This window comes from Nanorana parkeri, unplaced genomic scaffold, assembly GCF_000935625.1.
Source record: "Nanorana parkeri isolate BGI_ZX_2015 unplaced genomic scaffold, ASM93562v1 scaffold468, whole genome shotgun sequence".
Taxonomy (NCBI): Eukaryota; Metazoa; Chordata; class Amphibia; order Anura; family Dicroglossidae; genus Nanorana; species Nanorana parkeri.
This window is the reverse complement of record NW_017306736.1, coordinates 968106-991947: the sequence shown is the minus strand read 5'-3', so window position 1 is coordinate 991947 and position 23842 is coordinate 968106. Positions and strand designations below refer to the sequence as shown.

Below are 23842 nucleotides of genomic sequence, written 5' to 3'. Positions count from 1 at the left end.
GCCAGTAGCCCCTATATTAATTTTGGTTGCCCCTGTCTGCCTGACAACTTGTGTCCGGGTTTCTGCTGCCATGAAACGCGGACACAGCATTCAAAACCCGGACTGTCCGGGTGGATCCTGGACAGGTGGCAACCCTAAGTGGTTCTCAACATGTGTAACCTCAGGACCCACGTTTGTCCTCAGTTATTAAGTTGCACTGCAATAGAGCGCACAGCATTAGGGTACCACGCATTCCGGTGCAGACGTACGAACTGTGGGTGGGAGGTGCGTTTGGGGTACCATTCAAATGAATGCAACACAACATGCTTGACACACCAGAAAGCACGGTAGGTGCGATTGCATGGCACAGTTTAACGCACTGTAACAGTGTGCACGGGCCCTCAAAACACTGACATACACAAACAGACACAATCTCACACACTCACAGACATTCTCACACACATACACACAACTCCCCCCCCCCATTTTTTTTTTTAAGATCCACCCAGTCTCCCTCCCTTACGAGAACTGGAGTGGATCCTCAGCCTGGCATCCAGTTTGGGATGCTGTGTTGTGATGGAACTCCATCCATATGTGCATTGCTTGTAAAACCCCATTGTGCGCCCCGTAGAGGTGCCAGGAGCCAGAATGTGATGTCACTCCGGTCCAGCAACCTCTAAAGGGTACATGGGGAGCTGTAAGCAATGCATGCACAGCGCTGCACAAACTGTTGGTGCTATATAAATCCTGTATAATAATAATGTATGAATGGAGCTCCCTCATGACCATAGCCCCAGCCTACCCCACCTAAAGGTGACACTCCGTGCTGGGCAGCATATTTTGATTGGCTGCTTGTTGCGAGAACTGTCAATGCTGTGCTAGAGGGAGGCAAAGGAGCCTCTCGCCTAGAATGTGGAAGGCATGCGGCGACCTACTGAGCACAGGGTCGCGGCCCACCAGTTGAGAACCAAGGATCTAGACTGTGGGTGCAATGCCCTGGCTTCTGCTGACTCTTCCTTCTGACCTTAAATAAACCATGGGGAGTCACCAGTAAAGAAATGTGTATTTGAAGTCCTTTAATTAGCTCCATATCAAAATACAACCAGAATATAATGGGACTTTTAAAGGCCAGGTTTCAAATTGCAACCCCCCCCCCTTACCTAAATCGCAGGGTTCTTCTCCCCATAGGCTGCTGCTCTTTTTGGAATTTGGTGCGCTGTGAGTGGCTCCACACACACGGCAACATTATCCATTCACAGATCCTTTGATAGGACTTGTAGTTCTCAATTGAACAAAAGTGCAGTGACGTGACCTTTTTTTTTTTTTTATGAATCCAGATCAAACAAATATACATTGCCCAACAAAGCATTTTTGCCCAAGCACTTAGTCATTGAAGGGAATTTATCAAAACTGGAGCAGACAAATCATCAAATGGTTCATGGCAACCAATCCGCTTCTCTCTTTCATTTTCAAATCTTAAAGGAGAACTATGGGGTTAGGGCTTTTCCCCATAGTTCTCCTTAGGGTAACGGGAGGACACAAACTAGCGTCCTCCCGTCACCCTAAGCTCCGTATACCGCGAGCTACAGCTCGCGGTATACTGAGACGCCGCAGCTGAAGCGGATCCCGACAATTATGTCTGGATCCGCCCAGCTGCGTGAGTGACAGCTGGCTCTGCCTATCTAGAGGCAGAGGCAGCTTTACCCTCCCCCATCCGTTCTGCCAGTCAGCGCTGGAGGATAGGAGCTGGGAGGGGGGAATCCAGCCCCTCCCCTGTCACGGCTCTCTGCCAGGACAGGATCGAGAAGTGAGCGAACGCCGGTATGTGTTCGCTCACTTCCCGATCTACTGAGCCGACCTGTGACAGTCTCATTGTCACAGGTCGGCTAGAACTATGAGGTGAGTGAAAAACACTCACCTCATAGTTCTCCTCTACCTGAACAAACTGAAGAGAGAAGCTGATTGGTTGCCGTGGGCAACTGCTCCAGATTTGTTCTGCTCCAGTTTTGATAAATTCCCCTCAACATGTTTCCAATCCGCTGGCTCCACCTCTCAGCTTGGCTTACCTACGCTTTCTGTTGATTACAAGATTGCACATTTTTTGCACTCGCACTACACTGGAACGCATGGCATTGCGGTACCGCGCTTTTCAGTGCGAGCGATCACACTGTGGGTGGGAGGTGCATTTGGGGTGCCATTGAAATTAATAATTGTATTGTAAGCACATGGCGCTTGAATAGCTTCAGCCAGGGAATGACAGCTGCCAGTGGCAAGTTTCCACAGAGGGCAGCTGAATGTAAATACAGCAGGCAGGTTCAATAGCCAGCCTCCTATTTGCCATTTCAAACTGCAATAGCCAATAGCAGGCTGGCTATTGCACTCAACAACACTGCTTACTGTGCCCTACGATCAGAGGGGGCACAGAGCCAATGAAACACCGTCTCCCAGCGTGGAGGAAAGAGCTAGGCGATCCAACCAACTAATCAATAATGAGAATAATTGACAACTATTCTCATTATTGATTATTATCGATTAGTTGGTTGCAGCCCTACTTCATTTACACTATATTGCCAAAAGTATTGGGACACCCCTCCAAATCATTGGATTCAGGTGTTCCGTGAAATTTCCTTGCTACTAAATATTCCACGGTCACCTGTTAGTGGTATTATAACAAAGTGGACGCAACTGGGAACAACAGCAACTCAACCTTGAAGTAGTAGGCCACGTAAAATGACAGAGCGGGGTCAGCGCATGCTGAAGCGCATAGTGCGCAGAAGTCGCCAACTGTCTGCAGAGTCAATAGCTACAGACCTCCAAACTTCATGTGGCCTTCAGATTGGCACAACAACAGTGCGTAGAGAGCTTCATGGAATGGGTTTCCATGGCTGAGCAGCTGCATCCAAATCTAAATATAAAATATAGTGTATATCTTAAAAGTAGATATAGAGGCATTCAATGTTTTGATGGAGTTCAGTCCATCCGATGCTATTGAGTTCCATCAAAACAATGACAATAAAATGCTGATGCTTTGACTTATCTCCGCGGCAAGACCTGTGAGTGCCTCTACATGTATTTGTGTATGTATGGATATTTATGTGGCTGAGCACCTGATCAATTACCTTGCAAATACAGTGTAGTAGCTACCCTATTATATATTTGTTACCATTTATTTATATATATATATATATACACATTAGTTCTGCTTTAAAAAGTTAAAAACAACTTTTGACAGGTGAATTTGGGAAAATAGAATAACCCCACTAATCTGAATTGGTCACCTGTCCGCGCTGACCAATGAGTGCTCTCCATTTGTGAGCGAAATTCAAAATCCAGTGCGCTGGGCTACTCTACACGGCGGTACTGGGTACGGATAGTGCACTGGCCGAGGGGAAGGAGTATTCACCCAAAGGTAAGTATAGTGGGGTGAGAGGGGGCCAGATTGGAGGGAGTAATTCCATTTTCTCAAATTCACCTGGGAAAGTGGAAAAACCCTTTTAACATGTCAAAGTTTAAGTGAATAGGTTTAGATCTAATACAGATGCAATATGGTTACATTGCACTTAGTCCAGGAGCTGACCTAATTAGGGCTGGACTTAAACTGCTGAAAATTTCTAATTATATTTTTAAAGCTATGAAATTGAGAGGCTTGACCAATTTTACAGGCCTCATAGGATTTTCCAGGCCGCAAACAGAACAGTCTGTTCAAAACAATTCACACTTGAGAGCTTGTGTCATTTAGCCAAGTCTCATATTGGAAGTGAATTCAGACTTGAGGTTTATAGAGTAAGTGATATAAAAGAGACAAGCTGTCTTGAATCAATAGTGGTATAATCTCATTTAAAAATCATGTAATTGTTTTCCTTCCTTAAATTAAACTGGTAAAGAGATCCTTTGTTCAGAGTTTAAAAGAGAATTATGAGGCGAGTGATTTTCACTCAGCCTCATAATCTGAGCCGACCTGTGACAATGAAACTGTCACAGGTCGGCTCAGTAGATCGGGAAGTGAGCGAACACATACCGTCGCTCGCTCACTTCTCGATCCTCTCCCTGCAGAGAGCCGTGACTCACTCATGGCTCCCTGCAGGGATTCCCCCCGTCCGATCCTCCAGCGCTGACTGACGGAACGGACGGGGAAGGGGCGGGCACAGCTGGCTCTGCCTCTAGATAGGCAGAGCCAGCTGTCAATCCCGCAGCTGGGTGGATCTCGACAGTAATGTCGGGATCTGTCCCGGCTGCGGCGTCGCGGTATACTGAGCTTAGGGTGACGGTAGGACGCTTGTTTGTGTCCTCCCGTTACCCTTAGGAGAACTATGGGGAAAAGCCATGACCCCATAGTTCTCCTTTAATGGACAACCTACTATATTGCATCGACAAGGCACCCAGGATGCATTCCCAGCCTCGAAAGGCTGGCATCCATTATGAGGATCCTATAAAAGATGGGAAGTTTCCCCTACCCCAGATTCCTGAGCTGCCAGGCCAAGGACAACCTGGTCATCCGTGACAGACGAATTGATCTGTCCAGACACTGGATCAAGTTCCAGCTGCGGCGTCTCAGTATATCGCGAGCTGTAGCATATACACCTTACAACCATCGCACGACTTTCGTTGTGCGATGGTTGTAAGGTGATTACAATTTCGTACGATCTGCTGATTTTGGACAGGCAGATCGTACTTGCGATCATCGCAAGCCCTTTCCAAAGATTGCGGTGCTGAGCGGGCAGTGTGAGCTTGCGCACACCGGCCCGTGTGGCATTCATCTCCCGACCACGCCACCAAGACGAATGTCGAATGCGACCATACAGTAGAAGAGGTCGCACGCTGCCCATACACCTGCCGATTATAGTAAGATAATCGGCAGGTGTAGGGGCACCTTGATGCAGACAAAACAGGGACTTGCAGTGCACAGTTGATCTGATTCAGGTGCTCTCTTCCTCTCCTGTTGGGGGGGTGCATCAATGCTGCCTCCATGTAACAAGGTGAAACCTCCAGCAGCCTCGTTGAGCCTCCCTTCAGGTCCCGCACTGCAGAAATTTACAGAGGTCAGCAGGATGACACACAGTACAGAGGTCAGTAATGTAACGTACAGTACAGAGGTCAGCGGTACAGAGGTCAATAATTAAGCACAGTACAGAGGTCAGCAATAACGCACAGTTCAAAAGTCAGCAGTGTAAGGCAGAAATAACGCACAGTACAGAAGTCAGCAATAACGCACAGTGGAGAGGTCAGCGGTGTAAGGCAGAAATAGTGCTCCGTGCAGAGGTCAGCAATAGCGCACAGTGCAGAGGTCAGCAATAGTGCACAGTGCACATGGCTGACCTGATTCAGGTGCCCTTTTCTTCACCTGGTGTGGGGGGGGGAGGTACAGCGATCTGTCCTGTCCGACGTGAAGCCTCCCTTCAGGTCCCGCGCTGTCCTGACTGCCAATTGGAGCTCTGCAGTCTTCCTCCCAGCCTATGGCAGCTAACGTGGGGCGGAGGAAGACTGCAGATGACGTACAGCCAGCTGAACATTCTCCCTTCTCTTCGGCAGCTGTAGAGCGGCCAAAGAGGAGAAGAGAAGGGGGAGAGCTGAACGGGTGATCGCCGCTGCTGAAGCGGCAGCAGATTCCCCTCTCGTCCTGCTCGCCCCCACGCAATTTTCACTCACCAATTGGGAGGGGGCAAGTGGAAATTTTGAGCCCTGGTATATAGTGTCAAGTTTAAACAGAGTCCCGGCGGCAAGTCACCGGGAGTCTGTTTAAACAGCCCCGATGCTGGCGACGTACACTGTACGTCGTCAGTCACCAAGGGGTTAAAAACTGCATGTTGTGTTTACTTTGACTAATATTTAAATTTGTTTCATGATCGGAAACATTAAAGTGTGACAAGCGTGCAAAACATATAATTTTTAAGAGGCTCCTCTGTCCTGCACTCATTACCTGTATCAATGGCACCTGTTTGAACTTGTTATCAGTATAAAAGACACCTGTCCACAACCTCAAACAGTCACACTCCAAACTCCACTATGGTGAAGACCAAAGAGCTGTCGAAGGACACCAGAAACAAAATTGTAGACCTGCACCAGGCTGGGAAGACTGAATCTGCAATAGGCAAGCCGCTTGGTGTGAACAAATCAACTGAGGGAGCAATAATTAGAATATATATATATATATTTCCTGGCTCACCTTATGTCAGCACACTGCGGGTCAGCTCTGCTCCCTTGACGTCTTCAGGACCACCTCTAGATCATTTTTTTGTCCTCGCTACAGGCCACCTTCTGGTGTAATTTCAAAGATCCTCCCTACCGCTCTCCCTCCCAGGTTCAGCCTCTCCTGGGATGGGTGGTCCGGCTGTTGACAGTAAATTTCCCTGAAGCCGGATGCAGGGCTCTTTAAGGCAGAATAAACTTCTGCATAATACATGCATGGGATTGCTTTATATGTGTCCATTGTTTCTTCTCTTGTTTTTCGCTCTCTCTTGATCTCCTCTGCTTGTTGTTCCCCCGCTTGTTTGGCGTCTGCTCACTGGGATCCGCTTGCTTTGGCGGCAGCCACGTGTTTGGTGGTTTCCATGATCGCGGCCGGACACCGTCTCCTCGGCGCCATTTTCATTTAGCCCGCTAGTTGGAAGGCTATTAGAAAGCCATTAGGCACCATGGATCCGTCGAGGATGCCAAACTCTGATTGGTGGCGGCAATTGCTCCTCCCGGAGGGCGGCATATTTAGGGGCCACTAGATTTCCTTCCTGCTGCTGTTTTATTTTTGTTAGTCAGGTAAGTGCCTCTGAAAACTTCTACTGCTGTGCTCTGAAGTCTTGTTCCTCCTTCTGATGCTCTCTCTTCGTTTCCTATAGCTTCTTTGCTCGATAGCAAGAAACGCAGATCCCGCAGTCATTCATCTCCTGAGTCAGATGGAATGCATTCTTCATGTTCGGCATCACCATCATCATACCAGGCGTCCTCCCAGTCCAGGTTATGCGGGGCCATCTTCAGTAAACCAATCAAGGCCATCTACAGGCTTGTGTTGGGCAAGTTCGGCAGCGGCAATGCCAGGAAAGCGTGTTTGCACCAGTTGCCTCAGGATGCTCAAGGGGGAATCGGATGCTATGCAAATGAAGTCCTTCATTCAGCAGGTAGTGACAGAAAGTTTACAAGATCTGATTCACCAAGGCCCTTTTCATTCTCAGGAATCACAGTTAGTTCCTGACATCTTGCCAGGGACAGCGGCTAAGTTGGGAGAGTTGTCAGACTGTTCCTCTTCTTCTGAAGATGTAGAATCCAATTTGTTTAATTTTGACCTTATTGGTCTTTTCAATGTTGCTATTAAAGAAGCAATTGAGTGGGAGCATGAAGCTGATCCTCCAAAGAAAGTCCGGAAGTATTTTCCTTCTCTTAATAGAGCGGGCTCTACCTTTCCGGCCATGGAGGAGAAAAAAGAGCTGATCGAAGAAGAGTGGGAAAAAAACAGATAGAAAATTCAAGCTACAAAATCGTTTCTTAAAACTCTATCCCCTGAAAGCAGCTGATTCTGCATTGTGGGACTCGCCTTCATCTGTGGATGCTGCTCTTCAGCATTTGGCCTGACATGTATCTCTGCCCCTGGAATATTCAGTATCCTTTAAGGACCCAATAAATCGAAAGGTTGATGCAGATTTGAAGAGGCTTTTTTCGGTGGCAGGATGGAGCTGTCGGTCCAGCAATTACCTTGACCTCCATTTCCAAGGCTTTGAAGATCTGTGTTTTGAATATAGAAACAGCCAGAGGAAGTGTCAGACCTCTGGGTTTGGAAGATCATCAGCCATGGTTATCGTATAGAATGTTTGCGGGTTCCTCCTTCCCTATTTATAGAAGCTCCAGTGTCTTCAAATCTGAAGAGGTCATCCTTGTTAAACTACGTCAAAAATCTACTTTCAACAAATTCGGTTTCTCTGGTTCCAAGGAAAGACCAAAGGAAGGGGTTTTATTCTACAATCTTCCTCGTGCCAGAAACTTCCATAGGTTTCAGACCAGTGCTGGACCTAAAGAAACTAAACTCCTATGTGAACACGAGATCTTTGAAAATGGAGTTGGTACAGACTATGTCAGAAGGGATATTGGATGGTTTCAGTCCACCTCGTGAATGCCTTCTTGAATGTTCCAATTGCGCCCACGCACCAGAGGTACCTTCAGTTTGCTGTGGCGAATCGTCGGGCCCTTCTATTTGGTCTTTCAACGTCCACCAGAATGTTTTCCAAGAGTCTACTGTCCGTCATAGAGATCCTGCGCTTACTCAACATCCAAACTTTTCACTATTTGGACGACATCTTGATTTTAGCCAATTCCAGACAAGTGTTGCTTAACCACCGGGATCTGGTTTTACAAACCTTGGCTCATTTCGGCTGGTTGGTGAATGTGGAAAAAAGTCAACTTACTCCAACGCAGAACATGGAGTACCTGGGCGTGATACTGGACTCCTGTCAACACAGAAGTCATGGCTTGTGTGCAGGAGACCCTATGCAGAACATCCTTATCCGCGAGGAAATGTATTATGCTTCTGGGTATATTTACATCCTGCATTTCGGTGGTGCAGTGGGCAAAGTTGCTCATGAGAAAGTTTCAGACAAATTTCCTTTGTCAATGGAACCTGATATCTCTGGATCAAACAATCCTTCTGCCTCAGGTGATTCACAAGGATCTTCTATGGTGGATTGCCTCCTCATCTCTGTCCCCGGGCGTGCTTCCCCGTCCTAAAGACTGGATCATTCTTACCTTGGATGCCAATCCCCAGGGAGCCCGCTGGCAGGTGCAGGAGCGCTGGAAAGCTCCAGTGCTGCAACATTCGAATTGGCTGGAGTTGAATGTCAAGGCTCTGACGGCTTATTACCTGCTGGGGGCGGAGAACACAATAGCGGACCGTCTCAGTCGGAAGTTCCTGGACAACACAGAGTGGAGTCTGAACAGCAAATATTTGCGGCTGATCTTTGCAGAATGGGGCACTCCGAACATCGACCTCATTGTGACTCTGTAGAATACCAAACTTCCTGTTTCTGTCGAGGTACACATTTGCCCAAGCTCTGTCCCAGGATGCCTTTACAGTGAAGTGGGATTATCCTCTGGCTTACATCTTTCCACCAATACCCTTGGCTCGGAGAGTCGTTCGGAAGATGCGGACAGAGTCGGTTCAGGACATAGTAGCAAAATATAATTATGAATGTGCTGCATTTCAAATAAAACAATCAAATTAAATGAAAAAAACTCGACAAACCTCTATAATAAATATGTGCTAAACAGTACATGCAATCAATGTGTTCGCAGTTGCTTTTTCTTGTAAATATCAATCCTTAATAATGAATCTCCATCTGAAAAGTTTAATCATGTATTCCGTGTTCAGATGTACACAAATGTGGAATTACATGTATAAAGTGTTTAAGATTTGTCCCAAGTGCACCACACTCTTTATCCTTCCACAGGGAAAGTTCTTTATACAATGTCCATACACCAATTGCAATGATCCCATCTTAGTGGGCCGCTCACCTTATAAGTAGACCTAAGCAGGTGTAAAATCGCTTTAGAGGATCTCCAATCGATCTTATTCAAAGGCCGTCTCTCCACAATCGTTTCACAGAAAATGACGTCAGCATGTCATCATGACCATATACAATAAAATATTAAAAAACTCCATAGTGTAAAACCGTAAAATTTAAAAACTCCTTTATTTAAAAAAACTACTCGCATAAGGAAAGTTAAGATAAAACCTCCAAGTAAGATGTTTGGCTGACAATTCTTTCTCTGTGTCACCGTATTTTCTGGGTTGAAAACGGGTTAAATTGTCGCTGTGCTGCCGACCATGCGATCTCCAATCCACGTCAATCTCATGAAAGGACAATCTCAGCAAAGGACACAAACTTATTCCAAATCCTAGTATGAGTACCGTTCGTGGATGGTGTCCTAGAATTCATTAGGGTACTGATGACGTTCCCAGATAGTCCCTGGTTCCTTAATCTGATCGATTCAGCAACCAGGCCGCTAGACGCAGGTGCTTGGGATGCGGGTGAAGACAGTGGCCCTGGTGAAGCAGATCTTTCTTGAGTGGCAAAAACCATGGCGGAACCGAGGCCATGAATTTAACATAAGACTTCAGAACCAAAAACGTATCTAGATTTTTGGTTCTGATGAAGATGGTTTAACCATTGAAACGCGTTAATCCGAACTTATCCACTGCTTCCTATGATGCTCTGAAGTCCAGTTTGTTTTGTGGCATACGTTTTCTTGCTTATTGTATGACCCTACAAGCTGTAGACAGATGGATTTTTGTGAGTATAAGTCTTGCCTTTTTGTTTTAATTAATAAACAAAGGGTATTACACAAAGTGAGGGCGCTGTTCTTGTTTTCTTTCTTACATGCAATCTGAGGCACCCCAACCTGCAATCGAACAGCAGCCCCTCCGGTGAAATCATATGGAGTCTTTACTCTGGTCCCCTGGAAAATGAGAAACTTCTGCTAAGCGCTGAACAGTTTGGACAGTACGCTATAGGGTGTTTTGTACCTAGGTCTGCTGCTAAGAAACATAATAGATTTGTGCATAACTAGGCTTGGGCAGTGCAGTTAGCATTTGGGTGAGACTGTGTATTTACTATTGAGGTGGATCAATGTGTACTAATGATTAACTGATTATGATGCTATATTTATTATTTTATAGAAGCGGTGTATACTGTAATTCTGGGGCTAGTAGTTCAACAATGCTAGAGAGCCTGTTAGGGAGAACTTATATTCAGTACTGTTCAGTAAATTCAGTGCACATATGAGATGAGAGGCACGCAACTACACTGGCATGTGGAGCATTAAAGTCACAATCCCCCCCCCCCATGGTGCTTTAAGGACTTACCTTAAATGATGCCCCTTGATCCGATCATCTTCTTTCCAGCAGTTTTCAGCGCTGGTGCCGGTCTCTGATCCAGCGCTGACTACTGTGTCTTCTGAGTCCCACGCTGTCTGTCCTACGTACACACTCACGGCTGCATGCCTTGACCTGCACTGTGTCTCTCCTCTTCTCCCCGCCAAAGGTCTCTACTGTGCATTCGCCGCCCCATCATCCTTCACGGCCGAATCTTCAGACTGGAGTGAGCAGCAGAGACAGAGGTAACTCTTTTATATATATTTTTAATGTTTTTGCATATATCTACTGCTTGCTAGCTGTAGATGTATGTAAAAACAAAAGTGACTTTAATTCTACTTTATTTCTGACTTGTGGTGCGAGTATGCACAGGCTTCTGCAGCACACCCAGCCCCACCTGCTTCTGGTCTAAAGCTGTCTTTACGCTGAGCCAGATATGCTCAGTGGGTGGCCCTGTCTGCTGGCTTCCACCCATCTTCCTTTGTAAAAAAAAAAATCAAAGGAGCAGAAAATTGTTGGTCCAACAGTGCCTGCATCCAATCAGATGCAGTTGCTGTTCAGGGCTGACTGTCAAAATGCATTAGTCACAAAGAGAGATTACTCTACCCACACTATCTGCTAGATATTTTGCGTTCACCTCAAAAGCTGAACGTAAAAAAATAAAATAATATTGTATACCAACTGTCACTAAATGGTGGGCCGCGATCGCCGACCTGCACTGGGTTATGGCTAGCTGACATTGTTTCCTCTGCCAGCCATAACCCAGCAGAGGCCCTGCCTCTGCTTCAGTCATTGTTGCTAGGACGGCTGGCTTCCTAGCAACCAATGATGTCAGGCAGGCATGGCCCACTCTTCAACTACAAGTATATGGACAGCTCTACAGCCACCGATATCGCTTGTACTAGTCGGCTATCGGGGACCGTCTCATCAATACTGTTCTTGGGAACACACACCAGCAGCTGCGTGTTGTAGTGCAGCTGCTGGTGTGACTGTATCCTAAATGGTGGAACGCGGTACAGACACGGACTGAGTCACTGTTCTGTCTGGACTGCGATTCGGACCTCTCCTCGATGAAAATTTTACACATCGGACCTCCTTGTCATTTAATTCACTACCCCTTGTGTTTACCTAGCTAGAGTCTAAATGGAAGCTGCAGTGGCTCTCTGGCCTGCTGCTTTTGGAGTTAATTGAACCCTGTGATTAGAATTCCTTTAGTGGAAGGGACTTAACTGAAAGCAGCCCAATGCACTTAATCTACCATGGATATCAAGTGACAAAAATGCCACCATTATTTCGTAATAGGCTCCTCAGGGTACCTGCATGTCAGTTCACCTAAAAGATGCAATTGATGGAGGTGCCCTCCGCACACCTTTCAGCAGTCCCGGCCAACAATCAAATAAATGGTGCTCGAAGTAACTTCACGGATGGCACCGTGCAAAACACAAGATTGAAGAAAATAGGTCACCAGCACTCCATAAGTTAAAATGAATGAGTCCTTTTAATGGACAATGATGTCACAGAAATCCAACATGAGCCGACGTTTCGGGGCCACACAGGGTCCCTTCTTCAAGGCAAGAGATGTGACCATTCCTTGCCTTGAAGAAGGGACCCTGTGTGGCCCCGAAACGTCGGCTCATGTTGGATTTCTGTGACATCATTGTCCATTAAAAGGACTCATTCATTTTAACTTATGGAGTGCTGGTGACCTATTTTCTTCAATCTTGAGTTCACCTAAAAGCTCATCTAAACCCGTGAACTGCATAGAATCACTTTCTCCAGACCTTGTCAAGCACACTGCATGACGGATAACATCAACAGTCTATTCAAAGAATGTGAAAAGCTATATGGAGCCCATTTGAGATAAGCATGTGATATGAGCATGACAGGAGAGAAAGGAGGAAGTGGGGGCTATCATTTTTTTCTCTTTTATGACTTTTTACATTTATGTACTACAGATATTGGACTTTTTTATTCTGTTTAAATACAGCTATTATATTTTATATGTACATATGTGTAGTCTGAGGTACCTTTTAAAAGTCCACATTTCTTTTTTTACCAAGTGATTCTTGCTTATCTAAACCCAATATTTTTTTTTTAAATACTTTGGCTACAATAGGAAGTAACAGGAAATCTCTCCAAAGTGAGGCAAATCCCGTCTTAGATAGTTCTCACCAGAACAACTTTTGGAAAATAGAGTGTGAAACTTCTCAGTTGGGATTTTGACAGCAATAGAAACCTGATGGGGATTCTATCAATTCACCAGGTTTTCTGGGTCAGAACCCTCCCCAGAACTATTGTGACACAATTGACCCATCACTATAATGGGAGGCTTGACTGGTGAATAGTGCAGGTAAGGGGCTGGGCCAGGTTAATAACGAGGAGAGTCGATTGATATTTGCATTCCAAAGCACTCTGTTATTTTCATCCTTCCAGGTACTGAATAGCTAAGGTAAGCTGATATGTAGAATTTTTATTGCCTTTAATGTCACTTATACTTTTAACTTATGGGGGTGCATTTTAATACCTTTTTAGCATAGGGTGATCATTTGTCCCTGATTTCCGGGGACATTCCCGGATTGAGGAGACCGTCCCTGGACAAATTATGTCCCTGGGAACATAAAATGTATTTTTTTTATACTCGCCTAATCCCTGGATCCACCGACGAGCGCAGCCTCCCGTCTCCCATGCTGTCAGAAGCTGCCTACAGCGTGGGCCGGTCACTATTTAAACAGGCGCGCGCTGTATGCAGCTTCTGAGAAGATACACTGTTAGCGTAGTGGGAAGCCGGCTGCGCATTTTGCGCAGCTCACGCTACGCTAATAGTGCAGCCTGTCAAAAGCTGCATAAAGCGCGCACCGCTTTAAATAGTAACCAGCACACGCTGTATGCAGCTTCTGACAGCGTGGGAGAGGGAAGGCTGCGCTCGTCGGTGGAGTATAACAATGTTTTAATTTTTTTACTCTATGTTCCCGGGGACATTTCCAAATTTACCAAACACACTGCATATATAATTTTAGGAAAATATGCTAATAAAATAGTTTTTGTTTTTTTTACCTTTTGCCAATACAAAAAAAAAATGTCCCTGGATTTCATTTTAAAAATCTGGTCGCCTCATTTTAGCATATATAAGCTGTATGTAATTTGCAACAGGGAAGTTACTTTCTGTGCGCAGCTGTATATATTAAAACCAGTGTAACATGCACTTTAAGTAAGTAAGTGTATGTGACACTATGCATCCCTATAGAAGATAGGTTCTGTGGAAGCTTGCAACAAAAAGGATATTTTAAAACTTTTACCAAAGAGGCTAAGAGGTGGCTGCACCAGCTTCAGAAAGCCTGTATCTGTACCGAATGGCAGGCAGTGCTCCTGCAATTTGTTGGTGTCAGAACTTGCCCACCCCTTCCTGCTTCCTGCACATTCCCATTGACAAGTGAGGCAGCCTGCCATAGAGATAGAATAGAAATGTGAGTGGGTGGGATTTTGTTGTATGTTCGGGTGTATCTGCAGACTTTTTGAAGCTGCTGTAGGTATGTGGAGTCACCTTGGCATTCTATACCTGCAGCAGGTTTTTTTCTTCTTCTAGAGAAAGAGTGTCTTTAAAATGAAATATAAGTACACTTTAAAACAGAACTCCAGGATTTAAAAAAGCTGCAGTGTAAATATAAGTTAAGTGTTGAACGGTATATGTCACTTTAAGCATGTTTGTGGTTACTGTGATATTTATACTCATTGAGGCCAGAATGATGGTAAGAGCGGCTTTGACAACTGGGGGCTCTCCTACATGAAAGCTGTGTTCTTTGTGTCTCGCGTGCTCTCTTCCTGTGCCAATTTACAGAATGTTTTGTATTATGTATATGGGTTCACAGTAAACAAAGCATTCTATGAATGGATAAGAGGAGAGGAAGAGCGGACAAATGACAGTGTGGCTACAGTGTATGATAGCCGCAGCTCTCTTGTCGCAATGCTGGAAGTATAACAAGAGCTGTATTATCCGGCCTGAATAAAAGGAAAAATATTATAGTACACACACATGCTTTAAGTGGCATACACCTCAAGAGCTCATGCACACTGGCTTAATAAAATACCTACGTAGGATCTTGCTGGCAGAAAGAGCCTGTGTAAATAACACATGTTGTAGTCTGTAAATTACTTGAGTAAAGATGTGTAGACATCTATAAACCGCTCACATCTGTAAAACATGTTTTCCATTTCTCTAGCTCAGTTTTCAGTCTCAGCATGTATACATGTAAATGCCTTTTACATGTGTACACATGGAAAAACTAACCACAGGTGCAGAAGTTACGACTTTAATATTAGGCAACTGAACGCAGCACAGTATTGCTAAGCACAACGCAGCTGTGTGAATAGGTAAATAATATACAATACTACTACGTTCAGATCAATAGAAAAGTATATGCTGTATGGATTTGACTGCAGTATTTTTACACTTGTGTGTAAAATAGGAAATAACTGTTTTACTTACCTGATCCCCTCTCCCCCCAACTCTGTCCATGCTGCTAGACCAGCCCTTGCAGCCTCTTCTCCACTTTCGTTCGGCGCTCTAAGGACTGCTGACATCATCATGTCTAATGCAGGTTTCCTAGATGTGGGGATGCTGAGGGACATTCCACCAGTCAGAGGCGAGAGAGATGAGCTCTGACCGCCAGGGGAGCAGGGATCAGGTAAGTAAAAGTGCTTTATGTTGGAAATGCAGCAGCATATACTGTATTTATGTATTTTGGGCTGTAGATGGGGCTGTGGTGCAGTTTTAGTGTTTGTGCATGTTTATCTATGGGATACACAGGAAGCTCTGTATATGTTTCCTTCACAATGCTCTATAATGCTGTATTGAGATGTCCTTCTAAGCAAGTAAAACCTAATTTAACATTCCTCAGAATCTCAGTGTTTCGTCTAAACACATAACCAACCCTTTTTCCTCCGGTCCCCCAGGCATAAACAAGCAGCTAATCCTTGCAATGTTAAAGCGGAACTCTGGGTGAATCATATATTAACCCTTGCAGTGGAGCTACCCCCGCACTACAAGGGTTAAGTGCTCGTTTTATCTGGGGAGCTAATAGTTATACTGACCTGAACCACCATCCTGGCTTGCTCTTAGGCAGGCTCCCTTCAGCCTTGCCTCCGCTCCATCGGTCTAAGGTCCTGCGACGCATTGAGGACGCCGAGAGACATACAGTCGCTGGAGCGGAGGAGGCAGGCTGAAGGGAATGGTGTAGCGAGTCGGGATCGTGGTCCGGGTAAGTATAACTTTGTTATTTAGCTCCCTAGACAAAGTGAGCACTGAACTGCAAGGACCCCACTGCAAAGACTAAGATTTGATTTGCCTGGAGTTCTGCTTTAAGTTGAAGTTACTGGAACATGCCGCAGTTCTCTGCCATTTGGATCTCTGCATTAAAAAGTTCTGATCCATGCTTGTGGCTTATGAATATGAATTTGGGATATTTAAAGATTCAGTGCTGTATTGTATTTTTAGACATTTTACATTTCTTTGTAGATTACTTATTAATGAATGTTTTGAATTTTGCAAGCCACAATATATCATAATAAACTATGTCCATAAAAGAATAAACCATAGCCACGAATGGAATAGGTACTATGCATTATTTGTAAGTGTTTGCACAGTGGAGCAAATTTAACACTTGTTGGGTGCATGTGTTTGCCGCTAAATGGGTAAACCTATGCCTGATATATTTATACAGACAATGTCAATATTGATTTTAATGGACCTTTAAGCTTATCGTTCTTGCAATAAAATAAAATAGCAATAAAATAACTGTGTTCTTGGCTATGTTGCGGAGTGCAGTGCAAACCAACCTCGACAGGAATGCATCCTATAACACTGGTGTGCTTACAGCAATCAACTTTTATTCCCATTTTTTCTAAAAACAGTTTCTGCAGTTTTTTAGCACCACTGGCAGTGTTATATTTTGTCGCAAAAGCCGTCTCACTTTTGCTGGACATCTAGGTGTGCGTATGAATGTGAGAAAAATATCAACTATGTAATGGAATAGTAAAAAAAAAAGACTATATTTATTTTTTTATTTACAGCAAAAGTTATCAGAATGCATTGAAGGGAATTTACTTAAAGGAGAACTATGGTGTCAGGGCTTTTCCCCATAGTTCTCCTAAGGGTAACTATGAGGCTGAGTGATTTTCACTCACCTCATAGTTCTCCTTTTAGGTGGGAGCAGACAGAATCTGGAGCAGCTGCGCATGCCAAACAATTGCCTTCTAGCTTTCATTTTTAAGGGCCTGTTTACATGATATCAGGTCCGGATCAGGTGTGGATCTGCAGACGCGGTGCTACTGATGCAGTGCGTTTTGGCCGTGTTTTTGATGCGTTCCAGTTAAAAAAAATATATATTTTTTTGCTGGAGTGCCCCACTAGCAGTATGTTAGCTGCAGTGCAGTGCGTTTTTGACGCGTTTTGCGTTTCCGGTCCGTTTCCTGACCGTACAAAATGTGACATGCAGTATTTTTTCTGTCGTAACCTGAACGGACTGCGCACGTGAGAACTGTAGCCCATAAAACACATAGGGATACATTGGGATGCATTTTTAGTGCAGGAGCGTACGGATCAGGTCAGCACAGAAAACGGACGTCGTGTGGCTCTAAAGCTTACCTGAACAAACTGAAGAGAGAAGCTGATTGGCTATGCACAGCTGCTTCAAATTCTGTATGCTACAGTGTAATTAAATTCCCCCTGCACTTAGTTATGTTTCACCATTGTAGTCATATAGATCTCTCGGTAGCAAAGAGATTTAAAGTGATATTACATTTAAAAGGTTTTGAACAATTTCACTTACAATTTCACTTACGGAGCCTTGGTGTAACCTGTTCGCAGCCCTGGTGAGAAACTGCCCTAAAATAATTAGTCTGTATTGTTTTTAGGGATGCACCGATACCGTTTTTTCAGTATCAAGTACGAGTACCAATATATTTTTTTCGGTACTCACGGATACCGAATACTGATACCGGAAGTCCCATTAAGAAAGCCAGGCGGCGTGTAATGACTCGCCAACCGGCTTCCCGATTAGCAGGGAAGCCGTCTCCATGCTCCCTCGTCACCAGGTGACGAGACGGCATGGAATCCGCTTTCTCGCCAATCAGGAAGCCAGGCAACGCGTCATTACGAAGGAGGTGACGAGGAAGCATGGAGCCGGCAAATCAGGAAGCCGGGCAGCGTGTAATGACTCGCTGCCCGGCTTCCTGATACCAGAAGCTCACGTATCGGGCCAGCATCGGAGCATTTGGGCGAGTACAAGTACTCGCCCAAATGCTCGGCATCGGCACCGATACTAGTATGGGTGCATCCCTAATTGTTTTAGAAAAAAAATCACATGTCCCTTTAAGAAAAACTATCGGTAATTGGTATCCGCAAGTACCTGAGGGAAAGTACTTGGTCTTAAAAAAATGGTATCGGGACATTCCAAAAAATAGCTATGTTTTATCTTCCAGAGTTTTATCAATAAATTTCACATGGATTAGTTGCAGGCTAAGTAGCTTGGCGTATATAATAATAGTGCACAGTTCAAAGTCGTAATCCTACTTTCAGCTCACTGTGTTTCAGCATTCGTCTACATGTCTTTGTTTGCACACTGGTATTTAGAAACGCCTCTGCAAATAGTGAACAATGACCCACAGAGACTTTATGACGTGAAAAATAGTTTTTCCTATCTATTGTGTTGTGTTTTGGATGAGGAACGTTGTTCAGTGAGCTGTTTGTGGGAGAGTAGGCACTCTGAACACAAGCAATAGCATTGAATGAATTGTCAAAGGTTTCTTTATATTGCCTGCATACCATCACAGAAATAAATCAATAAGTAAAAGTATGGTGTCCTATAGCAGCCAGTCAGCAGTGATCTTTCACTCTCCTTACTGCGTTTTTAACTGTCGAAAATTGAAATGGAGTTCTGTGGGTACAGGACTGAGCACAATATACTAATAACACTGCCTTACATTTATTGTGTCATCTGCAGATCTCATTTGGTAATACCCACAAACTGTTGGTACAAAATCTCCTTTAATCTTCCTTCATTTTTATCTTTTTTTTTTTCATCTGTTGCTTGCTTCCTTCCTTTAACTGTATTAAGATCTACTTAAAATTATATAACAGCACTGTCATCACTGCTAACAGCAAAATGCACAGTAAGGCTGCATTCACACCTAAGAAGGCACATAGCCAGGTGATTTACAGGCATTTTTGTGTGCGTTTGTACGCAGGTTTTCTAAGCCTTTTTATCCACTATTTGTAGTACTATAGCAGAATTTAGTGTTTTTAGCCCTATAGACTTTAAAATGGGAGGGCCTGAAAACGCACTTTATCGTGTTTTTCGTACTTTTTCATACATTCCCATTAAAGTCTATGGGGCTAAAAGTCTTGATTCTGCCTGAAAAGCTTCTCTACTTTTTGGAGCAATAGGTGTTTGCTACAAGTGCTTGAGTGCTCAACTGTGAACGAGCACTAGGGGTGCACCGATACCAGTTCAGATACCAGTGCCGATACTTCCACCACTGTCCTGAAATCATTAGTCTGTATTGTTTTAGAAAAACTGTCACATGACAATAAACAAAAATGTATCAGTACTTGTATCTGTGAGTACTTGGGCAAGTATCAGTACTTGTAAAAATGGTATTGGCGCATCCCTTTATTTATATTTATAAAAACAAAATCACACATTAAAACAGAGATGTACAAATCCCAGGAGCTCCGTGTGCTCAGCTGCCTCCTAACTTTTGAGTTTTTCTCTAGTTTAGTCTTGCAGCTGGAAAAGTATCTGTACTTGTACTTGCACCGAGTACGGTACTTGGTATCGGTGCATCCCTAACTGGCATCGTAGAAGAGGATGGGATTTTTACCCCGCATTCACACCTGTGCGTTCTGTGATTGCGCGTCACGTTCGCGCGCACTTGTGTGCATTCTACATTTAGTTCAATGAGGCCTGAACACGCAGCAAAATAGCTCATGTAGCAGATTTTGCAACACCTCTTTGCTTTCGCATTTGAAAGCGTGCAGACATGGAGCAAAACTGCGCAACTTCCTGGCCACATTTGGGGTGCATTTGAGGTTAATGGCAATGCAAGCGTGTTTCGCGAGCTAAATGTTGAGTGTTTTTTAGCTTGAAAGCATGAAGCTGCATTCCGGTGCTTCCATTGAAGTTTATGGGGCATAAAACCTCCCATTCTGCTTCAAAGATAGCTTGTGTACCTTTTTGTGCTTCAGGCATTAAGCCACAGGCACCTGAGCACTCATGTGTAAACAGACATATGCTTGATTCTGCCTGAAAAGAAGCTCCTGTACTTTTTGGAGCAATGGGCATTTTGCAACTGGTGCTTGAGGGCTCAGGTGTGGACAAGCAATATAGAGCAACATTTAGCTTGAAGCTACAAAACACATAGGTTTAAATGGAGCCTAAAACTGCATTCTCACCTGAGCATGAATATTTTACAGGAAATTGTGGAGTTTTTTTTTTATTTGTGTGTTGTTGCACGTTTTCTTAGCGGTTTTGTTTTAGCCAGTGGTCCAAGCTCTTTTTCAGGTGCTTCCTTTGAAGTCTATGGGGTCTAGAAAAAAACATTCGCCTTCAAAGGTAGCTCCCTTTTTGAGCTTCAGGGGTCGAACAGACACAATCTAAAAGCGTGGAATTTTGGTTGTGAAGCATTTTGGAACTTTTAGTTTTAGGCTTCAAAATGCTTAAGTGTGAATCAAGTTTAATAGTCACTATTCTACGTAGACATCAAAATGAGCCAATGTGACTTAACAAAATAGAAAAACTGCAGTTATTAATCCAGCAAACTGTAAAAAGTATTTTCATCAGGTCACAAAATTTCAGTACAGTTGACCAGACCGGCAATGCAAGAGAATATTAGAGATTACTTGCAATGCAAGAGAAAGCAAGACTATTTCTATGTTGCAATCTTGTAATGTTATTCATTAAAATGACCCTCTCTGGAAAATGAAAAAACTATCCCTGCTAAAGATGAGAGTAAATATGTACTTCTCTTGCTGGCTGAGCTGCCAAATGCCACTTCATTCAAGGGTGGTTCCTTTCGTCAACACATACATCACTACAGGCCACAGTAGTGACATGGAAGTCAGCGGGAGGGAACCAAGAGATCAACACGCCTAGATGTGTTAGCTTCTCTTCCAACGGAGTGGCATTCAGCGTCAATTTAATGAGTTTTAATTCTTAAATGTGGCAATTTGTTACAACCAACATGTAGAGTGAATTCTGAATTGTTGTTGTAGACATCCAAAAGCCCTGAAACTTGCTGGGTGTGGCCATCTTGGATGTAATTTCAGGGATCCTGTAATACACTGTAGCTTGTGGCTGTAGCTTGATTTTTTTCTTGTTATTACCTTCAATTTTGTAAGCTGGTAACATGGTCTCTTTAAAGTGCATTGTTAAAGTATTTGTTATTCCACTGGTAAATTTAGGAAAAGCAATATTTAACAATTCCTTCTCCTAAAGATGTACCTGCCCTTTGAAAAATAATTATCACTCCTTAAAGGCTATGCTTCAGGGCCCGTACACACCTAAAATGTAAGTCAACGAAGGTCCGTTGACTTGAAATGTCAACTTCCATTGACCTCCCTTGCATGCTGTTCTGTTGGTTTTTTTTGTAATTACCATGTCCTCAGTGGGTTTTTTTTTTATTATTTACTTCTGTTCAGTTGCGTTGTGATGCATCCGTTTTTCTTATGTTACGTTGCTCTGAAAAAAGTAGAGTATGCTCTACTTTTTTTCAGTGCACTGCAAGGCAACACAATGGAATGGAGCAGTGTGAACTGATCCCATTTACCCCCATACATTTTTCAGGTTACTTTCCGTTGGCATTCGTTGAAAAATGGATGCTAACGTATTCGGTGTGAACGGGCCCTAAAACTGGTAGTAAATCAGCCCAGAATTCCATTTCATTTGCCACAGACAAAAAGTTTTCTGAGGTATTGCTAAATGTCCTGGCTGGCTGGTTACACATGGTCTAGTAATAGTAAGCAGTGCAACAAATCCTGGCGTCATTTGCGTTAATTAAAAGAAACAAGAGCTTTTGTAGTTTCGTGGGAATAACCCAGAAATTCTGAAAATTTGAAAACTATTTTCAGCATAATTTAAATACTGAAAAGTTAGCAACTTTTTTTGTTTTTTGTTTCCCCTCAAGGTTTGCCAAGAACCTGTCTCCAGAACAGATCAATCTAAGCACATTGAGAGGGGAAGGACAGCTGACAGATTTGGAGCTCGATGAAGAGGCTCTGCAGAACATGCTGGATTTGCCCACATGGCTGGCCATCACACGTGTGTACTGTAATCGTGCTGCAATTCGGGTAAGGCGGAATCTCATGACGACAAGAAAACCCAAAAGCTGTGTTGAGGCAGTATGACACACACTGCCCATTCCACCCAAGTCATGGTAGTAATACTCACTGAGAATAATTGTATCTTACTGAAAGGTATATTTATTGGGCAATGTGGACATTAACTAAGTGCATTTTCTCTCACAGATACAGTGGACTAAACTGAAAACGAATCCAATATGTCTGGTAAGTAGTCGTTTTAATCTTTTATTGCTTGTTTTCATGGTTAATATGGAAAATGGAGTAAAGCAATTTTGCATATTCTGGCTCCAGTTACATTTGCCAAAGTATAAAATAAATTAAAAAAGAAAGTAGAGCGAGTAGGAACCCCTTTTAATGGCCACAACAAGTGTGCAGATCCAGGAACTCAAGTGGAGAGATCTTACTGAGAGAGTCTCTGAGATGTATAAATAAAAAAATGTCAGCAGGGTTATCTGTTTAGCAGCTACCAAAAACTGCATAGTAAGTTGTAGTGCTATTGCCTCTTGTGGTTAGTTTTGCACAATTTCTAAAGGCCAAATTTGATTTTTGTGCTTTCGTATCACCTTCCCAGAGATACTTGTATGTGGTTGGCAATGCATTATTGGCTAGCGCTGTTAATATCAATGGCAATGACCAAAAAAAATGTGGAAAAGGTGCAGTTGAATAAGGCTTAAGGCTTTTCTAACATTTAACACCTACTGCAGCCTAGTAGTGCACTCAAGGTGATCCCTTCCACAACCCCCACTATTCCTACTTTACTTATGATACATATAACCACAAAGGATATAAATCTGTGACCCAGCTGACCCACTCACTATATGTTGCCTGCAGAAAACTACAGGAGGGGCGGTTACAAGACCAGTCACCTTGCACAAGGAGAAAGAGCAGCAGTGACTGGATTTTATTGCAGGAAACTCCTGCATAGAGGCAGTTTCACACTGGGTCACTGCACAGATCTGGATACACATGCCTTTTGTATTAGGACAATATTTTTTCTTATCAGATATTTCTTTAGTACATATCACTAGTAACAAACTGAATGACTAGAATGGTCATGCTGCTTTTTATGGATGTTGTCACTAGATGCTGGATAAAGTAGAGATTGAAATGAAAACATGTGAGGATCCTCGACCTCCAAATGGACCTTCTCCTATCGCACTTGCCGCAGGGCAGAGGTGAGATGAGTGCTGTGTGTGTTCACTTTTAAAGCAGCTTTTAATGCCGCTCTCCATTTTTACCACTTCCTTTTCCTCTTGCTACATTCTAGTGAATACGGCTTTGCAGAGAAAGTGGTTGAAGGCATGTTCCTTGAGATTGGATGTGTCAGTATTAAGATTCAGTCTCATACATTTCGTGCATCTCTGCAACTGTGGCAACTCCAAGGTTACAGTGTCAGCCCATATTGGCAGCAAAGTGATTTGCGCTTCACTCGCCTCACCCATTCACAGCGTGGAGAGGTAACTTTTGTTTTGTTTGATTTTATTACCTTCTAGGTATACAGTATGGCTAGGTTCACACCTGGGCGTTCCAAATACGAGCGTTTTTTCAGCACGTTTTTTGCACGTTTCAAAACACGTTTTTTTGTTCACTGCAATGCGTGTTCGGCGCTCGTTTTTTAACCTCCCTGGCGGTATGATTCTCCCCCCCCCCCCCCCTCTTTT

General features: G+C 43.9%; 1 protein-coding gene across 1 annotated transcript in view; it reads left to right on the top strand.

The window, feature by feature from the left end:
• Nucleotides 1–9979: 9979 nt before the first annotated feature.
• The window catches only part of UHRF1BP1 (UHRF1 binding protein 1), a 41444-nt gene continuing 27581 nt past the window's right edge, over nucleotides 9980–23842 (top strand). The window contains exons 1-9 of the mRNA XM_018560600.1: nucleotides 9980–10085; nucleotides 10998–11073; nucleotides 14526–14574; nucleotides 15945–16083; nucleotides 18984–19032; nucleotides 22007–22169; nucleotides 22347–22385; nucleotides 23265–23356; nucleotides 23449–23638. Of these exons, the coding sequence (XP_018416102.1) occupies nucleotides 9980–10085; nucleotides 10998–11073; nucleotides 14526–14574; nucleotides 15945–16083; nucleotides 18984–19032; nucleotides 22007–22169; nucleotides 22347–22385; nucleotides 23265–23356; nucleotides 23449–23638 (903 nt within the window). The remainder of the gene's footprint in view (nucleotides 10086–10997; nucleotides 11074–14525; nucleotides 14575–15944; nucleotides 16084–18983; nucleotides 19033–22006; nucleotides 22170–22346; nucleotides 22386–23264; nucleotides 23357–23448; nucleotides 23639–23842) is intronic.